Consider the following 25,469-nt stretch of genomic DNA (forward strand, 5'->3'; position numbering starts at 1 on the left):
CATTCGCTCCGTTAGATGTTTGAGGCTTATGTACTGCGTCCTTCCTAGATGGGACGGGCGGCGAGACGAGGTGGCTTCGTGGTAGTATAAGAACACGCCGCTCCTCTAAAAGAAGCTGAGGAGTAAAAAGGAGGTCCCCTTTACAGCGCTCTCTGCCCCGGTATTAAAAAAAATGCACCAAACTCTACCCTTTACCATCCTTTACCCTTTGTTTGAAAGCAACTCGAGCTCGAAGCAGTTTGTACTAAAACACGAAGCACGAAGAAACGCTCGGCGAACGTCTTCGGGCGGGTGTCTTCGTCTTCCAAGAAAAGGTCCTTCCATCGCTTGCGCTTGTGCTAAAAGTGCTTTAGCTCCGCCTCTTTTCCTTTGGCCGCGGTCCTGTGTACTGGGGCAGCGAGGCTGCGCGCGTTTAGGGGGAAGGGGTGATTTTTCTTCGAAGATTTCCGAAGTTTTTCCAAACGCGCTTCGCGAGGTGTGCGCGCGTGTTTTTTTTTCTCTCTCTTCTGCCTTTCCTCCGGTGGCTGCGCGAACTTCTTTTGCGCGAAAGAAAAGAAAGGCTTCCTTGGATGGAAGAAAGGATGGTTCGTTTTTTCTACTGTATGTATGTGTGTGTGTGTGTGTGTGTGTGTGTGTGTGTGTGTGTGTGTGTGTTTATATGGCAAACACATATAATTTAATGTTGTTTTCCTTCTCTTTCGTACACACATCACACACACAGGCTGCGTTGTAATAGCGAGCGCGAGTTTTTCCTCCTTTCTTGAGAAAAGGGGACCTTTGCGTAGATACGGTTGTACTATCGCGACGCGCGTTTGCGTGTGCGTATTGGGTGCGGGTACATCCAATCGCGGCGCATTTTATTTTGTTGCGCGAAAGACGTTGAGGAAAAAAAGGACACACACACGCGCACGCAGAAGCTCCATCCAAGAAGATCCTTATGCGTCTTTTGCGTGCGAGCGTGTGCGTGTTGAGTATGTAAAGGCGCGGGAAGAAAATGAAGGAAATGAGTGCGTTTTGGGGATGATATTTCTTGAGCAAAGAGTGGAAAGAAGTCCGTTACAAGGATTTTTTTTCGTGTGTCAAGGAAGAATTGGCGTATAAGAATATTTTATTTTTAATTGTTAATTTAAATTTTAATCACTAATTTAATATTTTTAAAAGCTTTAATAATTAGAGTACAGCATTTACTTAACAACGAATTCGCGTAAATCCTTTTTCTTTCTTTCTTTTACACGCGCCTTTTCCCCTTTTTTTGGGGGGCGTACATAACCCCAACCATACCCGTTCCGAAAAGGATATAAGAAAACTCCCCATTTTTGTCATGTGCGCACCACCTCCACCACTGCCAAGCGCCCTCCACACAGCGCAGCAAAACGTCTTGGGCTCAATTTTTCGGGCCCAATTTTTGCGACTGCCTTGCCATCCAAGCACAAGCGCACCGTCTCTATCGCGCACCCGCGCAAACGCCTACGGCCGGAAGGGCATGCAAAAGGGTTCGCCTTTTTTGCGCCCAAGAAGGGGGGGAGACTTCTTGCCGCCCGTTTTTAAACGCACGAACGCGCGAAAACTTCATGTACTCTTTCGGTATACAGAGCGCCGACCACGCTCTGTGTGTGGCTGTGTGCGTTGGTTTTCTAAGACGGGCCAAACGGGATTTTCCAGCATCGCTGGCCGGCCACGAACGATGGGCCCGCTTTTGGCAGGTTTTATTTATGCAAAGATTTCAACCGTTAGCGGACGTGTGCGAGTTTGGGCGCATTTTTCTGCCTAGTTGCTTGGTGTTGGTGTGTTAGGACCTAGCGTTTGGCACGAGAACACCCTATCTGGGTGTTGTGTTTGCAGGTAAATAGGAAAAACAACCGTCAACAATTATTTAACTGTAAACAGTTTTTTAAATACATCAGCAAATGTGAATACAAAAAAAAACTGAAAAATAACCGTTTTTCGGCGCACTTGGTGTCCGCGTGTTTTTTATTCTCCTTTTACATCCACAAGCAGGATGGGCTGTCCACACTGGAAAACGGTTAAACTGAAAGTTGTATCGCTAGAAACGGGCAGTGCCGAGTAAGTGCTAGAACCAAATTGCTACCCAGTGGTGCCCTCCTCTAATCCGGTTTTCCCTGTGTGGTCAACCCTTTCTATTTTTTCCCTCCTAATTTGCGCGTAAACGCAAACACAACAACATGCGTGCAGTCGGACCTGGCTGCTCGAAAGCAACAGCCGTCCACCGGCAGTCCCCGAGCAGCAGCTGCTGCTGCAGCGTATCGGTCAGCTGAAGCTGGACCACCACCACCCGAATGGACCACCGGCTCGGAACGGTCGGCTCGGGATGCCCGTTCGATCGGTCATCCTTTAGTCGCGCGCTGCTGACCGTCCGGGAAGGATGCTTTCCGATGCTCGTTGCCACACGTGCTCCGAGTGGCACAGTGTGTAAGTGTAAGTGTGGTGGGAAGGATTGGAACATATACTACGTGCGCGTTAAGGTGCCATAAATGGTGCCGTTTATCCGTTCCGTATCGTTGTCGTGTCGTGTCGTTCGCTGTGTCGCTGTAAAATCATTCAGTGTTTTGATGGTGGCATAATGGTAGCAAAAGAGGGATCCCTTATCGATACAATGCAGCAAATTGTGCGTAGAAGTACGCTAAACTTTCGGTGTTTGTCGTAGCTTAAGCAACACAGTAACTTTTAGACAGTAGGATACCGTTTCACAGTGTAATGCAATATTATTAGTAGCACCAGTAGCGTATTCCAACCCGGAACGGAACAATCAAAGCAAAACAAACATGTTTCATTCGTATTATTATTTAAAAAAAAAAACACTAGTTTAGTTACGCCATTTTACTTACCCCGTCAGACGGCTGTCCTTGCTGGTGGAGCTCCTCTGCCCGCGAACGATGGTCCCCGGCGTGGGGGAAAACAGAAGCAGCGGCTAAATGTTCCTTCTTAGAATGCGTAACGTGCTTGAGGTAATGAGGTAACAGGGCGTGCAAGCAAGCAAGCAAGCAAGTGTTGAAAGCCAGTATTGTACTTAGCTTCGTAATGTTTCGACAAACTTTGTGCAATAAGCCCTAACAATATATAACTTTACTATGTAATGAGTGTGTTTATTACTATGGTGTGCAAGTATCTATTAAGCTCATTACTATGACGACATTAAATGCGCATAGTTTATACTATAATGACACAAACCATAACAATTCCACAGAGAAATCCATTTTTTTAGATATGCAGCACATAAAGAGTGCTATAACAGTAACAGTAACTACAATTATACAGTATATTAGGGTGCAAATTCTGCAATATCAACGATGACTATCTAAATATGACACTAATTAGTGTAAACTATCTTGGCAATGTTAAGCAATCGCATACCTATATGTAACTACTTATTGTATAAATATTTTAACAGCAAATAAAGTAAGATCACACATCGAGTCCCACAGAAAAAAACGAATGCTTTTATGATTCAGTTCAACATTACCAAACGATGAAAAATCATTCGATATGATCAATTTATATTTGCAATTCATTATGCATTCAAAACGTTGCTGACTATGCACGACACAAATGTTTGACTTGCGAAATATTTTCTTTCGATTTACTAGATTTGATATGTTGATACATAATAGTTTCAAATAATTTGCCTAAAGTTTGGTTTTGAGCTAATGATTAGTTTTTTTTTTATTACTTTGAGATCTCCTTTTCCAGTAGCCTTATTTTCTCAATTCCTTCACTACTTTTGTGACCCTTACCTTTTACCGTTTTTTTGTTAAATTCTTTTTTTTTCCTTAATTTTTCTTATTTTATTGACTTCTCTTCTTCTTTTATTGTCTTCTCTGCTTAGCTTTATTTTTGCTCCTTTTTTATCTTCTTTTGAAATTAAGTTTTAGTCCTTAGCGCTTATAGTTCAAACTCAGTTTGGCTACCTGTTAGTGTTGAATTCAGTATTTTCGGTCATGTTTGAATAATGTATGTATTTATCATGTTTTAGTTGATTTCATCGAGATACATTTTTTCTTTTTCCTACTTGTTTTATTTCTTAATAATTTTAACCAATGCTTCTCTAGAACAATTTGAATCGATGTTGTATTCTTCATAAGTTCTATGAATTGTTGATATTGACTAGATACTATTTTTTCTTTTCTTAGAACGTTTTTGAGTAGCTCTATTATTAGCTTTTTGTTGAAAATATTAATTTAATTTGCCCTCATGATAAAGAGTATTGATTGAATGAACTTGTTTCGTTGTTAAACTAAAATATAACTTTTTAATATTTAAACTCGTCTTAAATAATCCTGAAACGTAGCAACATTGCAGCACAAAACTTGTTTCTCGGCGTAACAAATCTGTAACGACTTTTCACCCGGAAAGAAACCACTACACCAAACCGACCCACCAAACATCACAACCGAAAGCGATTTGCGCAATCACCGCACAAAGCAAACAGTAATCTGTTCTCCCATAAATTCCGCACGAATTACGTTCTTTCACTTTTCGCTCATTAAACTCGTCCCATTTTTTTTTCACTTCTCCGCAACCGTTTACGGCAGTCATGCAAATGCACGCATGACCATCTCGGACGGATCTCGAATTCCGTCACGTTCTCTTCGGATTCGGCAATTGCATGTGAACGCAATGACATCGGACGCTCGCATCGTTAATCCTTCTTACCTAACAAAAAAAAAAAGAAAGAAAGCCCCCGAAGCCAATTGTTGCCAGTATGCAAAGCAGAGCTGACACTCGCGCACCCTTCACTAGCTTCTTCATTGAACCCCTTTTGCACGAGTCCCTTGAGCAAAGTCTACCTGTTGATGCGGGAAAAAGGGTTCCCCGTTTGCTCGATCTGTCCGATGCCCCTGGTCCTTTCGCTTGCTATCCTTTTGAGTGTGAGCGAATGTACTGTTCTGGTCATCCGCAGTGATGCGCCAAGAGGGTCCTTGCATCGGTATGTGCGGTGTATGTGGTGATGGGTCCAGTGCCAGGACCGGTCAAACCGGTTTCGATACGTACCGACCATCGGATTGCTGTCCAGGGCACAAATGTTCACACACACACACACACGCTAACCCGCATTCGGTGGGCCGCGGCCCGGGTTGACCCGTATCGGGATTTGACTGGAGGGCCCGGGCAGAGACAGGATTCGCTTTTCCCTGGGAAGTAAAGTCGTGAGGCGGCCGGGGTCTGGAGAATGATTGGCGAATCCATGAGGGTTTTATCTTAATATATCATCTTCTAACCGTTGCCCCGTTACTTGGCAAACGAAACGAGTGACCCTTTGGTGATGAGAAAATTTTCGTGACCGTGCGTTCGCTTGTTCTGGTGGGAAATAAACCGGTTTGGACATTGTCCTGGGCGGGTGTCAGGTTGGGTGCTACTGTTTGGAGAGAGAAAAAAACGTCCCAAACTTGAGCTCGATTGTAGTACAGGCAAAGTCTGGTCCCGTTTAGCTGTTATTGTTTTCTTCAATTGTGAGAACCTTTCCAGCAGTGCTGTAAATTCCTAGCACTTATGCTTGAATGAAAAATGTGTAAGTTTGATAAATGTTATAGTTATTTCTTCACATTTTTTCTTTCTTTTATTCCTCTTTCTTTTTCTATATTTGCTTCATGTTGCTATCAAATTATGCCTTCGAATTTCGTTTTTCTTTTGCTTGTTTCTTGTCTCATTTGATCCACCTGCGTTGTCGTTTTTATTTTTTTTTCAACTTAAATCTATTTCATTTTGTTTTCATTAAAGTACTATTCTTGTTATTATTCTATTAGCCTATTATTCTATTTCCTTATTGAATTTTTTTAATTCTTACGTAATTATTGTAACTATTTTTTGTTGTTTATTGTTCGATTTTTTAAAAATAAGCATACAAAAAGCAATATTACTTTTTCAATTCAACCTTTATTTTAAACAAAAATCAAAATATAAAATGTGTGAAATAACTTTTTTGTTGAAATTTAGAAATAAATTCATACAATGACTACATTCCACCCAAAAAATATAAAAAAACGCTTGCAATTGAACATTGCTCTTGATAATCAAATCAAAACAAATGTTTATTCTGTCTTAGCCTTAGCCTAAGATGCTAGGATCCGTCCCAAAACCGGCCGCACTGTCCTCCCCTTTGCGTTCCGACGGACGATCTCTAATCCCTTGCTCTATTCAAAGCGTCACAAACGCAACCGGGCTCGCGTAAATTTGCTCGTCAGTGTTATTCCCTTTTACAACCCTTTCCTGCCCAGCTCGGTACCGAAAATTCGTTGATGACCTTTCCAGTTTCGGGCCACCAAATTTTACCCGCCTCTCGTTTCCCTTGTCCCCCTTTCAGCCCAGTCCGAGACGGGATGGTCGAATGGAACTGTCCCGTACGGCACTGCGGAAAGGGTGAGGAAGGCCCCCGGGCGGACGGGTACTCGTCTGTCCAAACCGGTCTTCTGGGTGGCGCGGAAAATGCAACCCAAAAAAATCGGCTGGGGTGGAAAACTGGACTGGCTACTTTTCGACCACTTGGGACATCTTGGATTTGGGTGTTTGCGTTTTTTTCCGTGTGTGTGAATGTGTTATTTCTTCCCTTTTGTGTGTACATCAGCTATGGACGCGGACAGAGGTATCACTGGGCTATCCCTTTTTACCGCGAGCTGTCCGAGCTGAGCCGCTGCCGTGGGAAACGGTGTGATTTGGCCGGCTCACGGAAACGAGTTATTTGTGCGGCTCATTTGCATACATGCTGCATCTATGCGGGACGGTGGCAATGCTGGTCCGGCGATCGGGCGATTCGGAGTCGGAGCGGGACGTGATTTTTATTGCACAGATACAGCTGTGCCGGCATTCAATTAAGGAAGCGTAAACCCCCTGAACGCCACAGTGAGGTGAGAGTGAAACTGACTGAAAGGAAGTAGCGTGAGGTGTACATGCATCATAAATCGAATGATACGTTCAGATTGCGTTGGGAAAATTGTAATTAAAAGTGACATAAAAATGAGGCAATGTTGTAAACATTAGAGCAACCAAACAGATGTTAAATAATATTAGTGCTCGATTAAATTCTTTTTTTTCGTACGCTTCTGTCTTAGGTTGTGGCTTACTGTATACCGTAAAAAGTCAATACTGTAAAAAGTAAAAAAAAAATACATGAAATGGCTAGCATAGCAATTTACAATTGACAATGAATTGAATGAAATGTCAAATGATCTCATAAACATTTGCAATCTTATAAATTATACAGGCAATCCCTTAGTTAGACGGGCTTTTAAATTTAATAGTTGTTAGAATAAATTGTTTGGGCTTGATATATCAAATGTAAAATGTATCTATTTGTCGAATTTTATCAATCATTCAATAAGGTTCAAAATTGAAATAATAATTTCTGATATTCTTCTTAAATAAAATATTCAGTGGCTAAAACGTATTACTTCAAGCAAATTTACCCGAAAATTGGTACTATTATGGTAGGAAACTGTATAATTCGCCTTACGGGGAAATTCAAGATTCGCAGTTTCTTCTCGGTTTGCATTCTTGGGAACAATTTGTAGTATTATCTATTCTAACAAAGCATTTCAGTACACATTTTGATCATTTATATTCAAATTCGTCACGTTTACGTGCTAAAAGTATGCTGAAATAGTATAAGCTTTGTTCAACGTATGTCCAGATCTCATTATCAGTGTATACATTATCCCAATGCCTTAAAAGCTCTTATGCTGAGTAGAGGTCAACTGAGGAGAACCAATAGATAATCGCCAGAAATAGTTTTATTGCTAATAAGTCATCGATATCGGCAATTGTATATCTTTACACTTTTCTTGTTAATTAAACAGTTTAACAACTGCAAAATGTAAACTGTAAATAACTACAAATGAAGTTTTTGTCAAATCATTTTAATGTCTGTAATACCTTTACTAATATTTTATATCATGGAAAATGTCAAGACTAATAAATTTAAATGTAAAACCAAATACTTTGGTAAGTATAACTTCCTTTCCTTGATGACCGCCCATCACAACGTGCCAGATTACGGCCGCACCGCCTTACTACCGGAACGAAATTGTTTATTTTCACCTCGATTATACCCGGTTTAACGCATAATTTCATCCAAAACTACATCGTAGTTTTACCCTAAACATATTAAATTACCCATTTGCTACAAGTTAGCTAATCGTGTACCGCCTTTGCTAATTGACAATCGCTTCGCTCGCCCCGCCTCGGCGCTCATCGGGCGTACTTTGCCCCCACGAAATGCCGCACACCCCACTTGAAGTTGGCATTTTTGTCCGTTTTTATGTAAGTGTGAATCGGGCCGCTCGTACCGTGGACAGGCATCTTCCGTCTACTTCCGGCAGCCGACGGAGCCCGTGATCGTGGATGATCAGTGCCGCTAGCGTGCGGGCGCCTTTGAGCTGCGCCACCGTTTTTATGCACCGTCGCATCGTCGATGAATCCACCGGCCAGCTGTGCCCGTACCCGCTCCGGGCGTTCGTTCGATCCGTGCCCTTGCGCAACCCTTGGCGAAGATTCACTCCGCGCTGCCGGTGAAAGATGTTCAGTGCGGAGAGAGTGAGAGGTAAAAGATTTATTAAAGTGGTTGAAATCGACCGGAAGAAATGTGATTAATGCCTACCTTTGCCAATCGATTTCGCTACTGTGGCAGCGCGTTGCAGTTCACCGAGCGTTTGGTGTAGCGTTAGCAGAAGTATTGCAGCCAATGCAAACCGACGGTACGATCGTGTCATTGTGATTTCTTGTCTGGGCTAGGCTAGGCACGCTCCACCTCGGTTGACAATCAATCACAATCAAGCGACACCTGACGGGTGAGTTGGTTTATTTATAAACGTTTGAAGCACGTGTATGTATCTTGTCTTTGACTCTCTCTCTCTCGCTTTCTGCTCTTGTCTCTGTTGAGGTGTTTTATTGACTTCTTTCCTCTGTTGCAGTTCCGTATCTATTTTGTCTCTATTTTTTATCTCGCCTTTATCTCTTTTCATCTTTGCATTCTTTGCTCAGTTACTATGTGCACTTTTCCATTTCCTCTTGAAGTTTTTCCCCTCCCACTTTTTCTCTCCGTTTCGCTCGTAATCGTATCTTCACGATCGGATTTTCTTCACTCGTCAAGCTGATTGCTTTGATATTCGATTGATTTTTCCTCCCCTATTTTCGGCACCGGAAGCAGGTAAGCTAGGCAACCCAAAATTAAGAAAAAGCTAATGAAAGTAAAACCACACTCACACCGCGAATGAAAGAAAAACACCAACAAAAGCGAAGGGAAAATAAACGGCGATGTAAACACATAGAAGAAACGTGAACACGTCACAGACGAACGTGCAAACGGATGCACACGGATGGCAGAGTGGGCTGGCTTTGAGCTGGTTGGTTACTGACAATGAAACGCCGTTGAGTGTGATGTGGTTGTGCCTTGATGCTTGTGCAGTAGTTGTTTTTTGCACTTGATCGGAAAACGGCTTACAGTGAAAAAACAGCCACCAAAATGGAACGGATTTAGCGGCGAAAAGGTGCCGACAACCTGTAGCTAATTTTTTTTTTTTCGTGCTGAAAAATGGAAGTTCGTTTGGTTGCCATTTGGCACCGGTTGCACGGAAAGCACCGAGCTTCACTAATGATGAAACCGGACCGTAATGAACCGAGCGTTCCGAGTAGTTTCCGTGGTGATGCTCTAACAAAAGCGCTGACCACGGTGGGAAGGAAATTAGAATTCCAAAATTGTTACAGACGGTGGGTAATGTCGGCGAGCAACAAGACGTAATAGCAATAAAAATGGGTTTTTATGATTAAATTTATCATTTCTTAATTGCCAGTTTCAATTCCTATAGTTATTTACTTTGAGCTTGGATCGTTTGTGTTATTCAAGGTGTATTTAAGCTGTAATTTAATGAAATGTTGGATTTCTCGGTAAAACAGGTTGAATACTGGTAGATAAAAAACTGTTTTTATATTCCTTTCATCATTAAATTATCAATTTGAGACCCATAACATATTATCTTGTATATTGCTGAAAATGATATTGAAAAACGATCATTTATTTTATATTTTACACATTCTCAATTTTATTTCAAGCAATTTGTTGTACAAAATTGATACATTGTATCAATGAAGTAAATCATTTCAATTGTGGATTGTAACATAACAATATAGAGAATGTAGTTATTTTATGACAAAAGCAACATGAATATTTTCTTAGCTGCCATCTATTTCAAATAAAACATTCTGTAAAAGATAATAAATAATTATTAATGATTCTTCAGACAGATTCTTCTGATACAATTAGCATTTTACGCATTGCTTTTGACTAGTAAGAAATGCTTCGACCGCTTGAATAAGTCATAAGTAGCTAATTTTCAATGATTTTGACCTTTGACCTTTTTAAATTTTCCTTGTTATGACCTCTAAATCGAAAAGAAATTGCTTTTATATTTTTTAAAAGGATTTAAAGAGCCAAATTGATTGCAAAGCTAAAACCATTCAATCGTATCCAAAATATACAAATGAAAAAAATCAAGTGAAACACGATCAATAAGTCTTTAAAAATAACAAATTATTTGAATTCCACAGGTAACATTTTGATTTTTATGCACGTATTACCTCTTTAATTGTGTTTTCCAATTTTGTTAGTACTTTAATTGATCATTTTGCTAAAAAAACTCTATAAATCATTCCTTTCTTCCCGCTTGTCTTATGCAACCACTGCCACACCTGCGCTTGATTAGTTAAAGTGAAGTGAATTTATACGGTCACATTAACCGCATGCAAACTATCCTCACCGTACTCGTAACACTGCCACTCCCCCGACAAACTCCACCGATTTGCTACCCTTTATTGGTTGTGCTGCTCCACTTCTCAAGCATTAGATGGCAAGCATTTCCAGCCGCCCCACAGAAGCCCAAACGGAACAGTTTGCCAAATCTAATTTGCCAGTCACGTTTGGTTGACTTTGGTCATATAAAAATCATTTGCATATTCACCGAACCTGCCAGTATGGATTGCTGCTCACTATCGCGCGCAAGTGGTCCTGCCCTAACGGTTGGTTTTGTGCTGATTTACACTGTTGCACAGAGATGACATACTCACGTCCTGTCCTGCCAGGCTGCGCGGTGCTGTACGCACTCGTTGCGCTCGGTCTTCCGCTGGGAAAGTACGCTGCCGGAAGCTATCTGCGCGACGTCGAACTGATCGGACCATCGTCGCTACAGCTCGAGCACAACACCGTCTACTACTATCCCAGCTACGTCAAGGGTAAAGATCCGGTGGAAGAATACAATGCGCGTCGATTGCACGTAGACACGGGCAACTTTATGGAGCAGGAGGATGATCAGCTCGCCGAGGGTGAGAAGACGCTACACAGAAGCCAACAGCAGCAGAAGGCACCCGTCGCTGGTGCGAATTGTTGTTCGAAAGCGAAACGAAAGCGGAAGTATACGCGTGAACGTGCGCATCAATCCAAACAGCGCGCACCCGATCCGATGCGCGTGGTCGATGCGCAGACGGATCATGAGTATAATTATTTGAAAATTCGCAAAGCGGCCGCAGGGGTGCCACGGTACGTGCGGGACGATGTGGAGCTGTTCGATATTGTCCGGCCGGAAAAGCGTATGAAGGAAAAGCGTCCAATCAGGCGCAGAACGCGAACGGTCGTCGGTGATGGTGGCAATGGTGAGCGTCGGTACGAAGAATCCGATCCACAAGTGTTTGCTTACGAACGGTCGGACGTGGAACCGATCGAGAGGGGAGTTTCTAAGCAGCCCGGGAAACAGGAGGATAGTCAATACTTTCAGTAAGTGCTGTGTGTGTTTGTGGCCGTGAAGTGTTTTTGCTAATATTCTCATTCCTAAAGAGATACATTCCAATTTCAAAAGTCCCCACTGGAGCTAGAGTTTGGCCACTTGTTCGAATCGAACGACGGCTGGGAAGAGCGCTACGAGCGACAAGATCATCAGAATCATAGGCATCAGGGAAAAGTAATTTAATCAGCTGTTCTATGTGTTACTCTCCCTGCACATAAGCTTTACTGTATTATTCCTGTATTAACCCGAGCATTAACTAACAACCCACTAACGCACTGTACACGCTTCCCCTTATACCTCCTGTAGATACGCTGAAGTGTTCGGTGATGGCTCATTCACTGCCGGCGCAAGGCGAGGCAACGATCAGCACTACGTCGAACAGCTCGAACGCGGCTCGCACGGTATTGGGGTGTTTCAGAAAAAAGTATGCTCTTAATGCACCATCCATCCATCCATCCATCCATCCAATCCAATCCAATCCATCCAGTCCAGAAACTCGCTCACTCGCTAACATAACTTTCAATTTCCTCTCTGACTCATCCGATCCGAACGTTGCGGCGGCAGGTTAAATGGGCCGACAAGAGCGGTGGCTTCGGCGAACACTACTGGGACCTGAACCACATCCAGCCGAGCGGCGTTTCCCACCGATAGACGGGCGCGTGCAGAACACCCCGTACAGATTAAGGCCACGGCGCGGAGGTGGGGGGGGGGTCAATAAAAATGCAACCTCCCCAGCGGACAAATGTCAAGAGCATGTCTTGAGCACGCGAATCCAACTTCGATCCGAGCAACTCCCCGAGGTGCCCTTTTTTTCTCCCATTGCTGGAAAGAATAGCGCGCCGTAGATCACCGGCGAGATGTGGCTAGCGTGAATGATTTATTTGGCAAATAAATATTTAAAAGAGCATGATTGAGGTGACGTTTGTGAGCGAGCTGTGTGTGCGCCAGCCAAAGCCAAGCGATGCCTTTCGGAGAATGATCTACTGGTTCGTGGGGGTAGTACAAACGATGCTGGAGTATATTTGTTACCTGCGCGTTATGTTGCTTAGGCTGTAACATTAGGCGAATTAATTTGCAAGCAATATTATCAATAATAGTTTAAGCAATACGGGCTAAGCCGTTCCTTCTGCGTAGAATGTTGTGGCGTTTCATTAAATAGATAGAGCAATGCAGAATAAGCATAATGCACAAAAACACCATTTTAAAACATTCAACTATCAAACCTTCACTCTTTAGTATTTAACACTTTAAATTATGTTAAATATTGCCCTTTTTCTGTATATTCAATGGCCTTATATTCATTTATTCGTGAAAAGATGACGTTTTACGCAATATAATTGTTAATTTTCTGCAGCTTCGTTGCTCGATATTTCAGCTTACTCCACCAAAACCTATTGAAATTGTAATGAATTAACAACTGTTTAAATATCATTTTTTCAACATTTTAAACATTTTAACATTTTAAAATTGAACCGTAGAACCATGTTAGACACCAAATCACTCCAATAAAGTAATAAAAGAGAAGTAAAAGTAGTAGTAGCACACACGAAACTTGTTCAATATCTAAGCACAAAAAAAGAAATAAATATTAATACATTTTAAATAACGCCTCTTAGTACAATAAACTAAAAGATGTAAAGATATGACCAATCAAATGTTATCTGACCAAATCTTATTGCCACTTTTTACACATTTCTCATGAAATAAATATTTGTAATACATTTTCCCGAAGCTAGTACATTACTTCTTTATAATGTGCGTTAACTTTGGTCAGGATTTTGTATTTTCAGTGTCTTTTCTTCACATCCAACATGTGTTGGTATTCATTTTCACAGAAAGCATTTACAAATGCATGTTAAATTATTTTTTTAAAAATACCACTTTACGTAAGACCGCCATGTGCAAGTATTGCTTTGCTTATTTTTCCCCTGACGCACAGTTCGTTACATCGAAGGATCCAGCATCATTAGTCGTATAACAGCGCCCGAACAAACCGACCTGTAACACGCTGAAATTGGATATAATATTCCATTTCGCACACACTCACACACACTGAAGAAGAGAACCATCATCCCGCTCAACGAAACGGCCATTCGACCGAACCGAACCAGCTGTAACGCAATTTCCAAAAGGGAGCCCGGCACGCGAAATTGAACAGTTTGCTGTTTTGGTTATATTTTGTTTTCCATCGTTTCTTTCTTTTTTTCGGCACACTGCTTGTTTGCTGGCAGCGGTTGTGTATCACCACCAGCTCGTTATTATTTCACCCCGCAACACAGAAAGGGGTTGCATTTTTTTGCTGTCGTTGTGTGTGCGCGGCTCGCTCTCACTCTCGCTCTCTTATGCGTGCCCGTTATTATTATGTCATCGTCCTGTACGAGAAGGGTAGCCGACAACAGCAACTATAACAGACAACAACACACACCGACAAAAAAAAACACGCTAAAACCATAAGGGAAAAGAAATTCCCATCCCTTGGGCCGGCTGCGCACGTAGAATCGGGTGCACGAAACCGATCGTGCACGACCAGCCGACGGAGACGGTGCAACACGTGAGCAACCGGTTCACTTCATTGATGACGAAGGGCCAAAACCGTATCGATGGCCTACCGAAAGCCTACCGGTCGGTCAGACTTTAATCGAGTCATCAGAACTGACGCAGCGAAGCGATTCCGACTGCGAAACCGTCTACCAAAACCGCTCGAACAAATGTTTCGCTGCGTATCATGTGTTCCCTGTGCGCGGTAACCATGGTGAGGTACACGCGCAATCCCGCCGAAGACATCAATCGTGACCACGTGTAAGCTGACACTGAGCAAAGCGCTACTACGAAATCCATTTTCGAAAGCCTGTTCTAGATTGCACCTTGCACACACAAACACACACACAAGATAATGTACAGTTTGCGGGTGGCACTCGGAAAACGCTCCACATGTGTGGGAAAATGGAGGCTGCGTTGCTGCGTCGGGGTGGGTTTTCCGTTGGCCAATGGCACTCGCGGTACCGTTGCGGCTGTGAGATCGGCACTATCGGCTGAGCAATCGAGATCGAGAGTAATTAAACTCATTGCGGTCGATACAGATGTGTGTGTGTGTGTGTTGTGAGGTGTGATGTCTGGTGTGGGTCGCCGGTTCCATTTGGTGCACCGAGTGTGAGTTCAGTGCGCTTCTAATTACGATTGCGCGATGATTTGTGAAAAGCGAAAACAAAATGCCTGTTGCACCTATGTGGCTGTTGTGGGATCGAATGGCTGATGTGTTATGTTATGCTTCAGAGGAGAAGAAACATTAATACATGTTTGTCGCATTTTGAGCTCAGTTTTGTAGGCGAATATGGCATAAAATCGCCATAAAACGAATCAAAAGAATCTCTGAGTATCTCGATGTTCTATTCTTTGTTGTATAACTTTAAAGTTTGAATATATATGTAAAATTTAGTAAGTTTTTTCATAGTCAAGAACTACTTCACTACTTGTTGTACAATGAATCTTGGATAAGAAAAAAATGTAGCAAGCCAGAACACACATTAACTCCAGATCACAGGGAGACTCCAGATGATTCTGGGAGACTCTAGCCGTCTCTGGACAACTCCTACTTTGACTTCGGACTGCTCCGATTCCGGGCGATTCCTACTCCGAATGACTCTAGACGACTCCGTATGACTCTGGCCAACTCCGAAAGACTTTGGACAGCTTCAGACGTCTCCGGAAAATATTAGGCGGGTCTACCTACCGAAGTATGTGCCCAAAATTGTTGAAGTTGGGTTAGAGTCGACTTTTACCCCATTTTTCCGGATTTTTCCCCATCAATAGTACACACATTTCCCCTTAATTCCTTTTGACTCTTTTTCTTGTTTCACGGAACTATTATCGACTAAAACAGACTTTTTTGCATTAATTGTATGTAGATTGAGAAGACCAATATCCCTTATTGCTCCTGAAAGCTTCAATGTGACATCAAATGTGCACCATCCAAGTAATAATTGGATTACCTTCATATGTTAGACTTGGGTTCATGGTATTTTAGAACTTGAGAACTCAGGAATAATATCTATCAAATGGTATTGACCATTTCATCAATTATGACACATAAGAAACTGCAATTGTTCGAATCCCCAACATTGTCTACATTGTCTTCTGCACACATTGCTTTAGTATGGTATTTTCTTTCCATTATTCAATATGATTTTGCTCCACATCGCACGCATTGCCCAAATCAACTGAAGAGTACTAATTGAGCAAACTTCACGCCACTTGCATTGAGAGCACACAAGCATCATCGATACCGGTCAAGAACCGGTGCAACCCTCCAGCCTGTCTCTCACCCTCACAGCAAAAAAAAACACAATAACTGCCGTTTCATGGTTCAACGTAAACTTTTCCCAACAAATCAATACTCGAGATGAACCAATCGGGCAGCACTGCAAATCTTCATCCCACTCGTGGAGCATTGAGCTCCGCGCGAACGCTTTTCAAACGCGCTGAAGAGCGTTTTGCACACTGCTTCGCCGACCCGCTCATGTGGGTCACCGTGGGTGAAGGTGGTGTCTCGCCCAGCGAACAAACGGTTTGAGAGCATGGCAAAAATCCGGGTCGATCGAACCGATCGGTGTAACAACATAATTAGCGCTTGCCCAAAACAAGCCCAGCCGGTGAACGAGGAGTGCGCCGCGGTAAGCGAGCCTGCAACGAGCCTGGTAAACCGTGCGCACTGCCAACAGGCGGGCGGGTGGCACCGAGATGATAATGTCTTGAGAAGTGTTTCACGGGCCCGATCTCAGACGACGAACGGTCAAAGCAGCGAAATCCATCCATCAGGCGTCTACAGAGCGAGAGGGGAGAGTAGGTGCGATGGTGCAACTGCGATGGTGCCCGGTCAATCTTAACCCGATCATCTCGGTGCGGGTGCGATCTTCGGCGATCAAAGAATCCGTTGCGTTGGGTACTGCTGCCGCTGCTGACATTTGCACGAAATTTGTTGCAAACGCTGCTGCGCCAGATCTCGCCAAACCCTACAAACAATCCCCCTCCAAAAAGCTGACAGCCTACAGGGTAAGATCGGCAAGATTGCGAACCGCGTTAAGATTGTTTTCTTAGCGCTTCACGAACGATCCTTTGCGTCCCGAGTACGAGCCGGTACTTATGTAAACGGCGCAAGATCTTGAAAGCTCCCTCTCTCCCCCCACCCATTGGTTTGGCAGAAGGGAAGCTGCAAAGGGAAACAGAAAATAATGATCACCTCGGATCGGATCGGATTGGGGCAGCAAAGAAGGGGTAAAGAAATGCGACCGTTAACTGGTCCCTGCGTTAACTGTTAGGGTGTCCTTGAATCGAAAGTTCAGTCAATGCTGCGACGGCGACTACACACCAACGGGGGAGAGGGGGAGATGATTACGTAGCGGGTTGCTCCAGTTGGAGGCTTGAACCCCCTTTAGGCCGGATCGGTGTGGGAGTTCGTAACACGTTCGCTGGCGAAGGCGCGCTACTCGGGGTTAGCAAAATTGGGTCATAAAATGTGTCAAGCAAAGAAGCAATAAAACGATTTACCAAAATGCTATCGTTTATCTGGATTACTTCTAATGGCGAACGCAAAAGGGAGGCAAATATATTGGAGGTGAAGTAGATATGAGCAAAAAGAGGCGATTAAATATAAAAGGGTTTGTTTTGCTAATTATAGGATTGATCATCTTACGCAATCATATTAACTTGATATTTTATTCCTTGGCCTTTGTCGTTTTTACTCATTTTATTACTTTTGGTTTTCTTTTAATTTCATTTCACATTTGACATTTCTATGTCATGAATTTAATTTACTACTGTAAGATGTAAGTTGACCTTTCATCTTTCTCAACATGATTTGATTTCCCTCTTCTATTGAAATTCAACTATTTTCCTTTCGAAAGTGCAAAATCTTCTTTTTCTAATACCTGAAATGATTTTTTTATGATATTTAGTCGTTTATATTTCTTTTTTTAAGGTGTTTTACATTCATAAAAGCGAATAAAATTGACGTTGATGGTTTTTTGGACAAAATAGTTCACCTTGGAGTTCATTTTCTCAACATAATCCGAGTCACAACTAGTATAGATAAATGATTTTATGTTTTTGATAGCTTTGTAACAAATCCTTGCCTTTTTTACTTAAGCAGTTGCATTTCAGTCATTATAAATATGTTATAAAACCTTAAACTGATCACTTGAGTCCAGATTTATGATCCATTATACTTATAAACATACTGATCATGATTTATCCATCATGTCTTGGTAATAGCTTCAAACAAATTGCCAGTGTTGTCACCTATTTATACTTCAACCAGCTCCCGCCTTCACAACTTGCAAACTAACTCCCGGCCAAACAGTTTTCATCTTTATGTAACGTTTAAACCAGTTCTAGGGAAAAATTTCGGTACGCACGCACCGCAACGTAAGTAGATCGGGTTCGCACCATTCGCACTCCCGTATCAACAACCTTTCTCTCGAAGCTGCCTCTAACGCTGTAGGCCCAGCTGTAGAGCTGAACGTGCGTTCCAATGCATCGTTTTTGTTTTTTTTTTTGCTCTTTTTTTTCCTCCTCCTCCTGCCTCGCAATAAATGTCACACACCCAACGCAACGGGGGCTGCTTCAAACGCCAATCGCCTATCACCCCGTTCGCACGGAGCCAAAACGGTAGAACGTACACGCGCCCGCGAATGTCGACTTGATAGAGATCCGCGAGACCTGTTCCGAAAGTAAACCAATCGACGCCCAGCGGCGTCTGGCTTCTCTAATGGGAGCCCCTCTGGTCTTCGGAAAAGTGACGGGCAGGCATAGAACACACACACACAAACACAAAGGACGGACGAGCCCTAGAATGTGCTGGATGGATGGGTTGAGGTTTCGAGCGCTGCGACCTTCACCAGTCGGTGTTTGGGAGTTCCCATTCTAAGAAGTCTGGCTAGTCTGCACTCGGTACTGTGTCTAATTGATAAAAAGGCTACTACAGCCCAGGCCACACCCGCTGGATGCTGGAAAGCGGCTAGTACGTGCGTGTGTACTGCGAACGACTGTGTGTCCTATTTTGGAGGTTACTGCTGGAAAGATTGCTATCTGCAAGAAGTCAGAACCACTGCTTCACGACCCACGAAAGGTGTGTAATGTAATTTAGTAATAAAAACTACACTTGAAGCGTTAATCATCATGCTGCTCGGAGCTACTTCACTGACCATGACAATGCGTCTTTGATCACCAGCTCAAACTGCAGCTGGGATCCAACTCTCGATCACCATTTCCCCTTTAGCACCGTGTGAAGGGTGGTTCCCTCTTTCAGTGCAATGGACTCTCCGAGAGGCTCCCCTGTCAGCAAACGGTACAACAAAAAATGGGCTGCAGCCACCTCCACCATCACCGAAAGCCCGTCGGGCCATCGTCGGACTGCATCGGGCCCAAGCTGATCCTCCCCACCCGCATTGGTACGGCGGTGGGCCCAAGCGGCACCTTCATATATAAACCGTATCGTTCGGCACAACTGTAGCTCATTGTAGATCGTGATCGTCGCATCGATAGGTCCGATACCCATACCCAAGTGCTCCCAGCGTGGCAGTAGTAGTTCACCTAGTCGGTGAAAGTGAATTGTTTGCTGTGTCAGTAGAACGCAAGCGTGTGCGTGCGTGTTTTTGTGTGTGTATATTACCGGTGTGCAGTGTTACCAGTGTGCCACATCATGCGTGCCTTCGTAGTAGCGACGATACTTTGCGTTGGATTTGTGTCCGCGTACCCGCAGCAAGCGGTCGATCCGGCGTATCTGCGCCAGTACTATCAGCAGATCGCACAGGCCGCTGGTGCGCAGAATGCGGCCCAGGGCCGTGCTGATGCTACGCCAATCCACGAGCAGGGCGCCCAAGAGCAGCAACACATCCCGCAGTATCTGCCACAGGGCCAGCCACAGGTAAGCATGGATGGAGGATAGAGAAACAGCGATGGATGTGTTTTGTGAGTGATGATATTGATTTTGGCTCTCCGTTTCCATCCAGCGTACCCAGTACCAGCAGCCACAAGCCAGACAGTACCAGCCCCAGTACCAGCCTCAGCAGGTAATTGAAGTCTTCCATTTCTCCATCTCCAACACTCCAACACACCTGGTGGTCCTTTTCGAAAGACATCATTAAGCGATCGTAAACTCATATTGAAAGTACTTTGTCGTCACTTTGACTTCATTTCCTGTACTTATGGTGTGCCGCAAGGCCTCCGCTTAGGCACATGTAACAGCCCGGGCATTAGCAAGACACACTTCAAAAGATTCAGGAAGTTGTACCATGGTTTTATTACCTTACCAACATCGCACCTTTTCTTGCTTACTTTCCTTCCACCATTGACAGATCCAGTACGTTCAGGAGCAGCAGTACCAGCAGCCCCAGCCCCAGCTGAAGGTGTCCAAGCCCCGACCCCAGTACCTGCAGGGAGGTCAAAAGCAGCCGCTGGAAGAAGAACAGGAGGACTATGATGTAAGTCGCCGCCGTACATGACATTCAATTGCGCCCGAGCAAAAGCTCGTGAAAGCGAAAGTCGCGTACATTGAAGCGCGCCCACTTAGGCGCCTACCGACTGCGCCCGGGAAAATCCGTTTCCGTGTTTCACCCGATCAGCGATCATCGTTGGGTGTCCCTCACCGTAAGCTAATTGCATGCCTGTTTTCATCGCAGCTCAGTTGTAGATCCCTACCCCATCGTGGTACTGGCGCGCTGAACTGGTATTCTTCGGAATGGTCATCTTCACGACCAGCTGGTTGCGTGCGTACATTGAACTTCACAGCTGACCGGCTCTAGCTCCACAAAAGTCAATGGACATCGCTCGACGAGTTTGACGAGTTCCGGTCAATTATGTAGATGTGAGCGCTGGGATGTAAACACAACCCGTCCGCACATGCGCACACACACACACACCGAAATAGGCAAGAGGTTTCCGGTTCATCTACACACGCCACACTTTTCCGCCTACTGGTGATGCATGAGGCCTAGACCGAGACCTACTGTTTGGTGTGCAAGTGGAGGAGGTAATCATTAACTCGATCGCAATTTTTCCCCATTTTTGGCTGGTGGCCACTTTTCTCCGCTCGAGCGATGACCGCATCGGGGAGTGTTTTTCATTCCATTGAATCATCACGTTTGGGTGCAGCACCGAGCGTTTTTCGATGATGCTTGGAGCTGCACACTGCACACCTCGGACCTGCTGCATCGGTTCTCGGGCCTCGGTTGTTGAATAACACACAGAAAGGTTTTGCCCGGTTTGTCCCGCTCCAATTACTGCGGCGCAGCGAAAGTGATCGTGTTTTGATGAATGAATGGTGCTGTTGTTGTACAACCCCCCAGTGGAAAAGTGGAGCGCCGTTTCGGTGCTGCCGAGTGGTTTCTGTGTGCGCTTACCAGAGAGACGGTGGGAGTTTTAAATCATATGCCTGAGCGTGGAAAGCAGATTTGGCGTTCGGTTATTACGAGCTTGATGTATTTCTTATGACACAGCGCTCACTGATCAGTCGGTGTGTGTATAACACCGACATTTGGGGACAATTTTTCGTACCTTTCATGTTCAAACGAAGCAACAAAGTGTTCAGAACGAGGAGGTTTCTGTTACGATACTCTCGTCGGTTACTCGGGCAGGCAATGAATCAATCAACTTTCACTCTGTCTCGGGCATGCAAATCTGTACCATGTTCAGTACGAGGCGATCTCCGAAAAAACGCGGCTGCAACTGACAACGCTCGAATAGCCAGATTGCATAAGACACATTGCACGAACTGCATCGGTGGCGGACACGGGTCGCACGTTAATGTGACAGCACTGTGCGAACGGCGACCCTCCGAACCCGGCGGACCGATCGAGATGACATAACGGCGAAGCACACGTGAAACGCGAGCTCCAGCAGTTCTCCGCTGTGGCGTATCTTGGGGCCCCATCGGATGACCCGAGACAGATTCATTGCATTCTCTTTTGTCGTTGGAGTCACTAATTGGAGTCATTTTGGTTGAACGCTTTCTTTGACTTCGGGGGGTTAAAAGGTGAAAGGAAAACAGCAGTTTACTTTCATGTCTGGATGATGTATCATATCGTTTTGTTTCGTAACATTGCTTCAGTGCTTATGAAGTGGCAACCAGTCTTACAATTTGTGTCCTCGTTTCCCCTATCATTCGATCCAGGCCAACCCTTCGTACCAGTTCGGTTTTGACGTGAAGGACGATGAGTTCACCAACTACCAGAACCGCAAGGAGCAGCGCGACGGAAACGTGATCAAGGGCAGCTACTCCGTGGTTGACTCGGACGGATTCATCCGCACCGTCACGTACACCGCCGACCCGAAGGAAGGATTTAAGGCCGAGGTCAGCCGCCAGCCGACCGACATCGTGGTCAAGATCCCGACGCCGGCACCCCAATCCCAGCACGACCGTTTCGCTAGTCAGCCCCAGTCGGCCGGTGCGTACCGTGTGCAGCAGCAGCCCCAGCAGCAGCAGCAGGCTCAGCCCCGACCAAGACCGCAGGAGTACTCCCAGTACCAGTAAGGCGGATCAGCAGGGTGGATCTCCTCCTTCTCCTCAAACATCACTACCACGTAATTTATGTTGTGTTAGAGACAGTGTCTTGGACAGGCCCTGTCCATGCGTTCGGTCAAACCTAGACCACAGACTGAATGTGGAAGTATCGTAGAAATTGCCCTTACGTGCGTGCTTCCTGGTAGTGATCGTCTCAAAACCATTTGCTCGGCACCACTAGAGCTAGTAAAGTGAAGATGTCCATGCGTGTGAAGATGCGCAACTCCTAAGAAATTGGCGTCCGTGTGAGCTTCTGTCGCTCGCACGGCCGAACCTATCGCCTGTGGGCACACTATTCTCACTTGCCCTTTATCGTAAAGTCATGATATTTAAATAAAAAACACAAAACTGTCATTAAAACTAATGATTCACGTGTCTTTTTGTCTAATATAGTCCGAAATCAGATATAAAGCATTACTTCCTCGATTCTACCATTTCTAGTGTACATAGGTGAATAGGTCAATCACTTGCTGGGTTTGGATTACTCCAATGGTTTTTCAATCTGGCCAGTGATATAATTTGCCAATCAGATTTTTTCCAAAAATTTACTTTAGTCATCAATCTAAGGAATATCTCCCAAAAGGGGATATAGTTAAAGACATTGGAGTGTACCTAAAAGTAGCTAATTCATGAAGATCAATTATGGGGTAACTTCAACACAGGATTTTTAATATTAATATTTAGTTAATTTAATATTTGATATTTTAATATTTCATATCTATTACAGTTAGCATACTCTCTGAACTCTGTGACATTAAGTTAAAGATTCATGCCTTGTTTGCGATTTTACAATCATAAGGAATGCTGAAAGTGTAACAAAAGAATAAGAACCATTAAAAATTCCCTTATAATGTGTCATACATCTTATGCTTTACCTCAGCCTAAAAGTAAATTCGGACAATAAGAACTTGCCTAGAAGACTTTAATACACTATAAACTGGGTGAACAGATGGTCTATTTGGGAGATGTACCGGCTTCTACAAGCCTGGATGGATGCGATTCTCATCCAAACCGTCCCAGAGTAGCAAGAACTCAACTATTCAGCAGTGCCTTACTCAATTAGGCCAAGGAAATAAGGGAAGTAACAATACACTTGACTGCCAAAAGCGATTTTTGATTAGTTATACCCAATTCAATCTTTGCAATTACGTAAAACGAGCGAAAAGCTTAATACAAGTAGATTTCTATCAGAATCAACAATTTGTTGATACTATAACTAATTATTAAAAGACAAAATACTTTTGTTGACCTATGGAAGAGCACCAGAGTATCTTCTAAGATGAGACGGTTTGGTTTTATACAGTCCAGTTCATGTTCCATCCATCTAAGTATCGAATCATATTCACTTGTACCTTGTACCTTGAGGAATTTTTAATTAATTTCCTTATAACATAATAGATTTTTTCATACATTTGCCTGAAGTTCGATCCACCACTTTCATGGTCATCGCTGAAGGCCACCACTTCTTCTTCTTTGGCTCAACAACCGATGTCGGTCAAGGCCTGCCTGTACCCACTAGTGGCCTTGGCTTTCAGTGACTAATTGATTCTCCCCCATAGCAGGATAGTCAGTCCTACGTATGGCGGCGCGGTCTATTTGGGGATTGAACCCATGACGGGCATGTTGTTAAGTCGTACGAGTTGACGACTGTACTACGAGACCGGCTGAAGGCCACCACTATGATACCGCATTTCCATTGGCATATTTTACACCCAACCGTCAGCCATTTCTCCTATCCTCTCTATTGCATGCCATATTACTCCGTTTAAATTATGCTCTTGATATGAAAATAAATCACCAGTCTTGAAAATCCAATGCTGCCGGTCCGCATTTCAACGCATCAGGCGCCCGAACAGATCTGGCAAAATCGTTTAATGTCCCACCAGCGCGAACACATCCGCCTGACAGATGTACAAATAGTTTATCATAAACAGTTGCTTCCAACGTGCTGTGTCGCCATGGCATGAGATCTCTGCGTTTGGCACCGTATCACAAGCTCATCAATCACCGTTGAAACCGAACCGAAAATGAAGCCGGAGCCGCCGATCGACATCGCCGTCGTAAAACCCACGACGCAGGGTATATTGGAGTGGCAGAAGTGGAGTAAATTTTCACCGCACAGCGCTTCCCGCGAGCAAGAATGTTAAAATAAATGGAATTTATTTACACTGGCTGTGGTTGGCGTTTTTTCCTGAACTTTTCCTGCACTGCAAAGCCTTGCTTGTGGTTCGTTTACGATTCGTGAGCAATGTTAGAGGTTAGACATTTTAAAATGGTAATTTACTCTCTTTCATTTTGCTAGACTCTCTTTCTCTCCCTTCGATGCAAATGATCCGTTTGCGCAAGAAACTGACGTCTCGGATGCGATCTCTAGACCGCCCAAAGGCCTGCCACTCCTGTCTCATGCGTCTCTTCAACCGTGGGAGACCTGCGCATATGAACTCCGTCTGTCTTTCCATTGAGAAAATTGCATTCCCTTCCGATCTCGTTCCCGATCCCGCAAACCCTTCGTCCACCCCCAAACACCCAGATTGAGCCAAGGCACGAAACCAAAGAACCCTGCTCAGTTGTGTCCCGAAAGAACGTGGGTGTCGATCGTATGCCTGTCCCCTGGTGAGAACAATCGCGTATGCTTGCGGATATTGTGTGTACACTGTGGTTCGCCGAATAGACGTGGTAAAGTGAGTGAAAGAGACGAACGAAAAACGGGCGGGAAAATCGTTTGTCGTTAATCGGGGTGCTGAGCGTCGTAGATCAGTCGCACTTCAGTAGTAGCATTGGCTAGGGTGTACCGTGTAGAGCAGGTTTCGAGTATCAAGTGTAAAGCAGTAACAGTAGCTGTTCGCATCGAAGGTGTCCAATCGGAAAATCTTCCTGCCGCGTGGAAAGCAGACAAACGACATCTTTTCCGGGAAGGTCAAGTGCGCAAGACATTTTGACCCCATTAGCACAGACAGACAGCTCGTAGTGAAGCGTTCAATCACCTGCGCGCACGATGGAGTACGATCGTCAGCAGTTTGAGCGACCGGCATTTTGGAGACTGCCCAAGCAGAAAACGTTCGAGCTGCCGTACGGAAGGAAGCGGGTTCATTTCAGCGAGCAGGTGAGTACCGAGCAACGGCCAGACGGTG

The 25,469-nt window shown here is 44.3% G+C and overlaps 4 protein-coding genes across 6 annotated transcripts in view; 3 read left to right on the plus strand and 1 right to left on the minus strand.

The window, feature by feature from the left end:
* Positions 1-5,991: 5,991 nt before the first annotated feature.
* LOC120897463 lies at positions 5,992-11,156 on the minus strand. The gene is made up of 3 exons (XM_040302387.1): positions 11,071-11,156; positions 8,609-8,791; positions 5,992-8,513 (listed from the first exon to the last, which is right to left on the minus strand). Exons 2-3 carry the CDS (start codon positions 8,718-8,720, stop codon positions 8,200-8,202), a joined length of 426 nt encoding a protein of 141 aa, XP_040158321.1. The 5' UTR covers positions 8,721-8,791; positions 11,071-11,156; the 3' UTR covers positions 5,992-8,199.
* LOC120897462 lies at positions 10,992-13,444 on the plus strand. Of its 3 annotated transcripts, none has more exons than XM_040302383.1 (3): positions 10,992-11,773; positions 11,834-11,957; positions 12,348-13,444. In XM_040302383.1, the coding sequence occupies exons 1-3, from the start codon at positions 11,058-11,060 to the stop codon at positions 12,432-12,434; spliced, it is 927 nt and encodes a 308-aa protein (XP_040158317.1). In that variant the 5' UTR covers positions 10,992-11,057; the 3' UTR covers positions 12,435-13,444. The 3 variants fall into 3 exon arrangements, with proteins under 3 accessions (XP_040158317.1, XP_040158319.1, XP_040158320.1); XM_040302385.1 differs by lacking the exon at positions 11,834-11,957 and adding an exon at positions 12,090-12,207; XM_040302386.1 differs by lacking the exon at positions 11,834-11,957.
* Positions 13,445-19,280: 5,836 nt separating this feature from the next.
* On the plus strand, positions 19,281-22,702 carry LOC120897227 (activating signal cointegrator 1 complex subunit 2 homolog). The gene is made up of 4 exons (XM_040301918.1): positions 19,281-19,704; positions 19,790-19,849; positions 20,135-20,260; positions 21,949-22,702. Exons 1-4 carry the CDS (start codon positions 19,480-19,482, stop codon positions 22,306-22,308), a joined length of 771 nt encoding a protein of 256 aa, XP_040157852.1. The 5' UTR covers positions 19,281-19,479; the 3' UTR covers positions 22,309-22,702.
* Positions 22,703-24,924: 2,222 nt separating this feature from the next.
* The window catches only part of LOC120895508 (PDZ and LIM domain protein 3), a 32,515-nt gene continuing 31,970 nt past the window's right edge, over positions 24,925-25,469 (plus strand). Inside the window, exon 1 of the mRNA XM_040299005.1 lies at positions 24,925-25,441. Within this exon, the coding sequence (XP_040154939.1) occupies positions 25,334-25,441 (108 nt within the window). The 5' untranslated portion in view covers positions 24,925-25,333. The remainder of the gene's footprint in view (positions 25,442-25,469) is intronic.

Source organism: Anopheles arabiensis, chromosome 2 (genome assembly GCF_016920715.1).
Source record: "Anopheles arabiensis isolate DONGOLA chromosome 2, AaraD3, whole genome shotgun sequence".
NCBI classification, from domain to species: Eukaryota; Metazoa; Arthropoda; class Insecta; order Diptera; family Culicidae; genus Anopheles; species Anopheles arabiensis.

Bases quoted from the DNA above. Each gene is read 5' to 3' on its own strand.
- LOC120897463 (XM_040302387.1), bottom strand. From the start codon at position 8,720: ATGACACGATCGTACCGTCGGTTTGCATTGGCTGCAATACTTCTGCTA. The intron at 8,514-8,608 runs GTAGGCATTAAT...TTTCACCGGCAG, and splicing joins AGCGAAATCGATTGGCAAAG to CGCGGAGTGAATCTTCGCCA.
- LOC120897462 (XM_040302383.1), top strand. From the start codon at position 11,058: ATGACATACTCACGTCCTGTCCTGCCAGGCTGCGCGGTGCTGTACGCA. The intron at 11,774-11,833 runs GTAAGTGCTGTG...TCATTCCTAAAG, and splicing joins GAGGATAGTCAATACTTTCA to AGATACATTCCAATTTCAAA. The intron at 11,958-12,347 runs GTAATTTAATCA...TTGCGGCGGCAG, and splicing joins ATCATAGGCATCAGGGAAAA to GTTAAATGGGCCGACAAGAG.
- LOC120897227 (XM_040301918.1), top strand. From the start codon at position 19,480: ATGCGTGCCTTCGTAGTAGCGACGATACTTTGCGTTGGATTTGTGTCC. The intron at 19,705-19,789 runs GTAAGCATGGAT...GTTTCCATCCAG, and splicing joins TGCCACAGGGCCAGCCACAG to CGTACCCAGTACCAGCAGCC. The intron at 20,261-21,948 runs GTAAGTCGCCGC...CATTCGATCCAG, and splicing joins AAGAACAGGAGGACTATGAT to GCCAACCCTTCGTACCAGTT.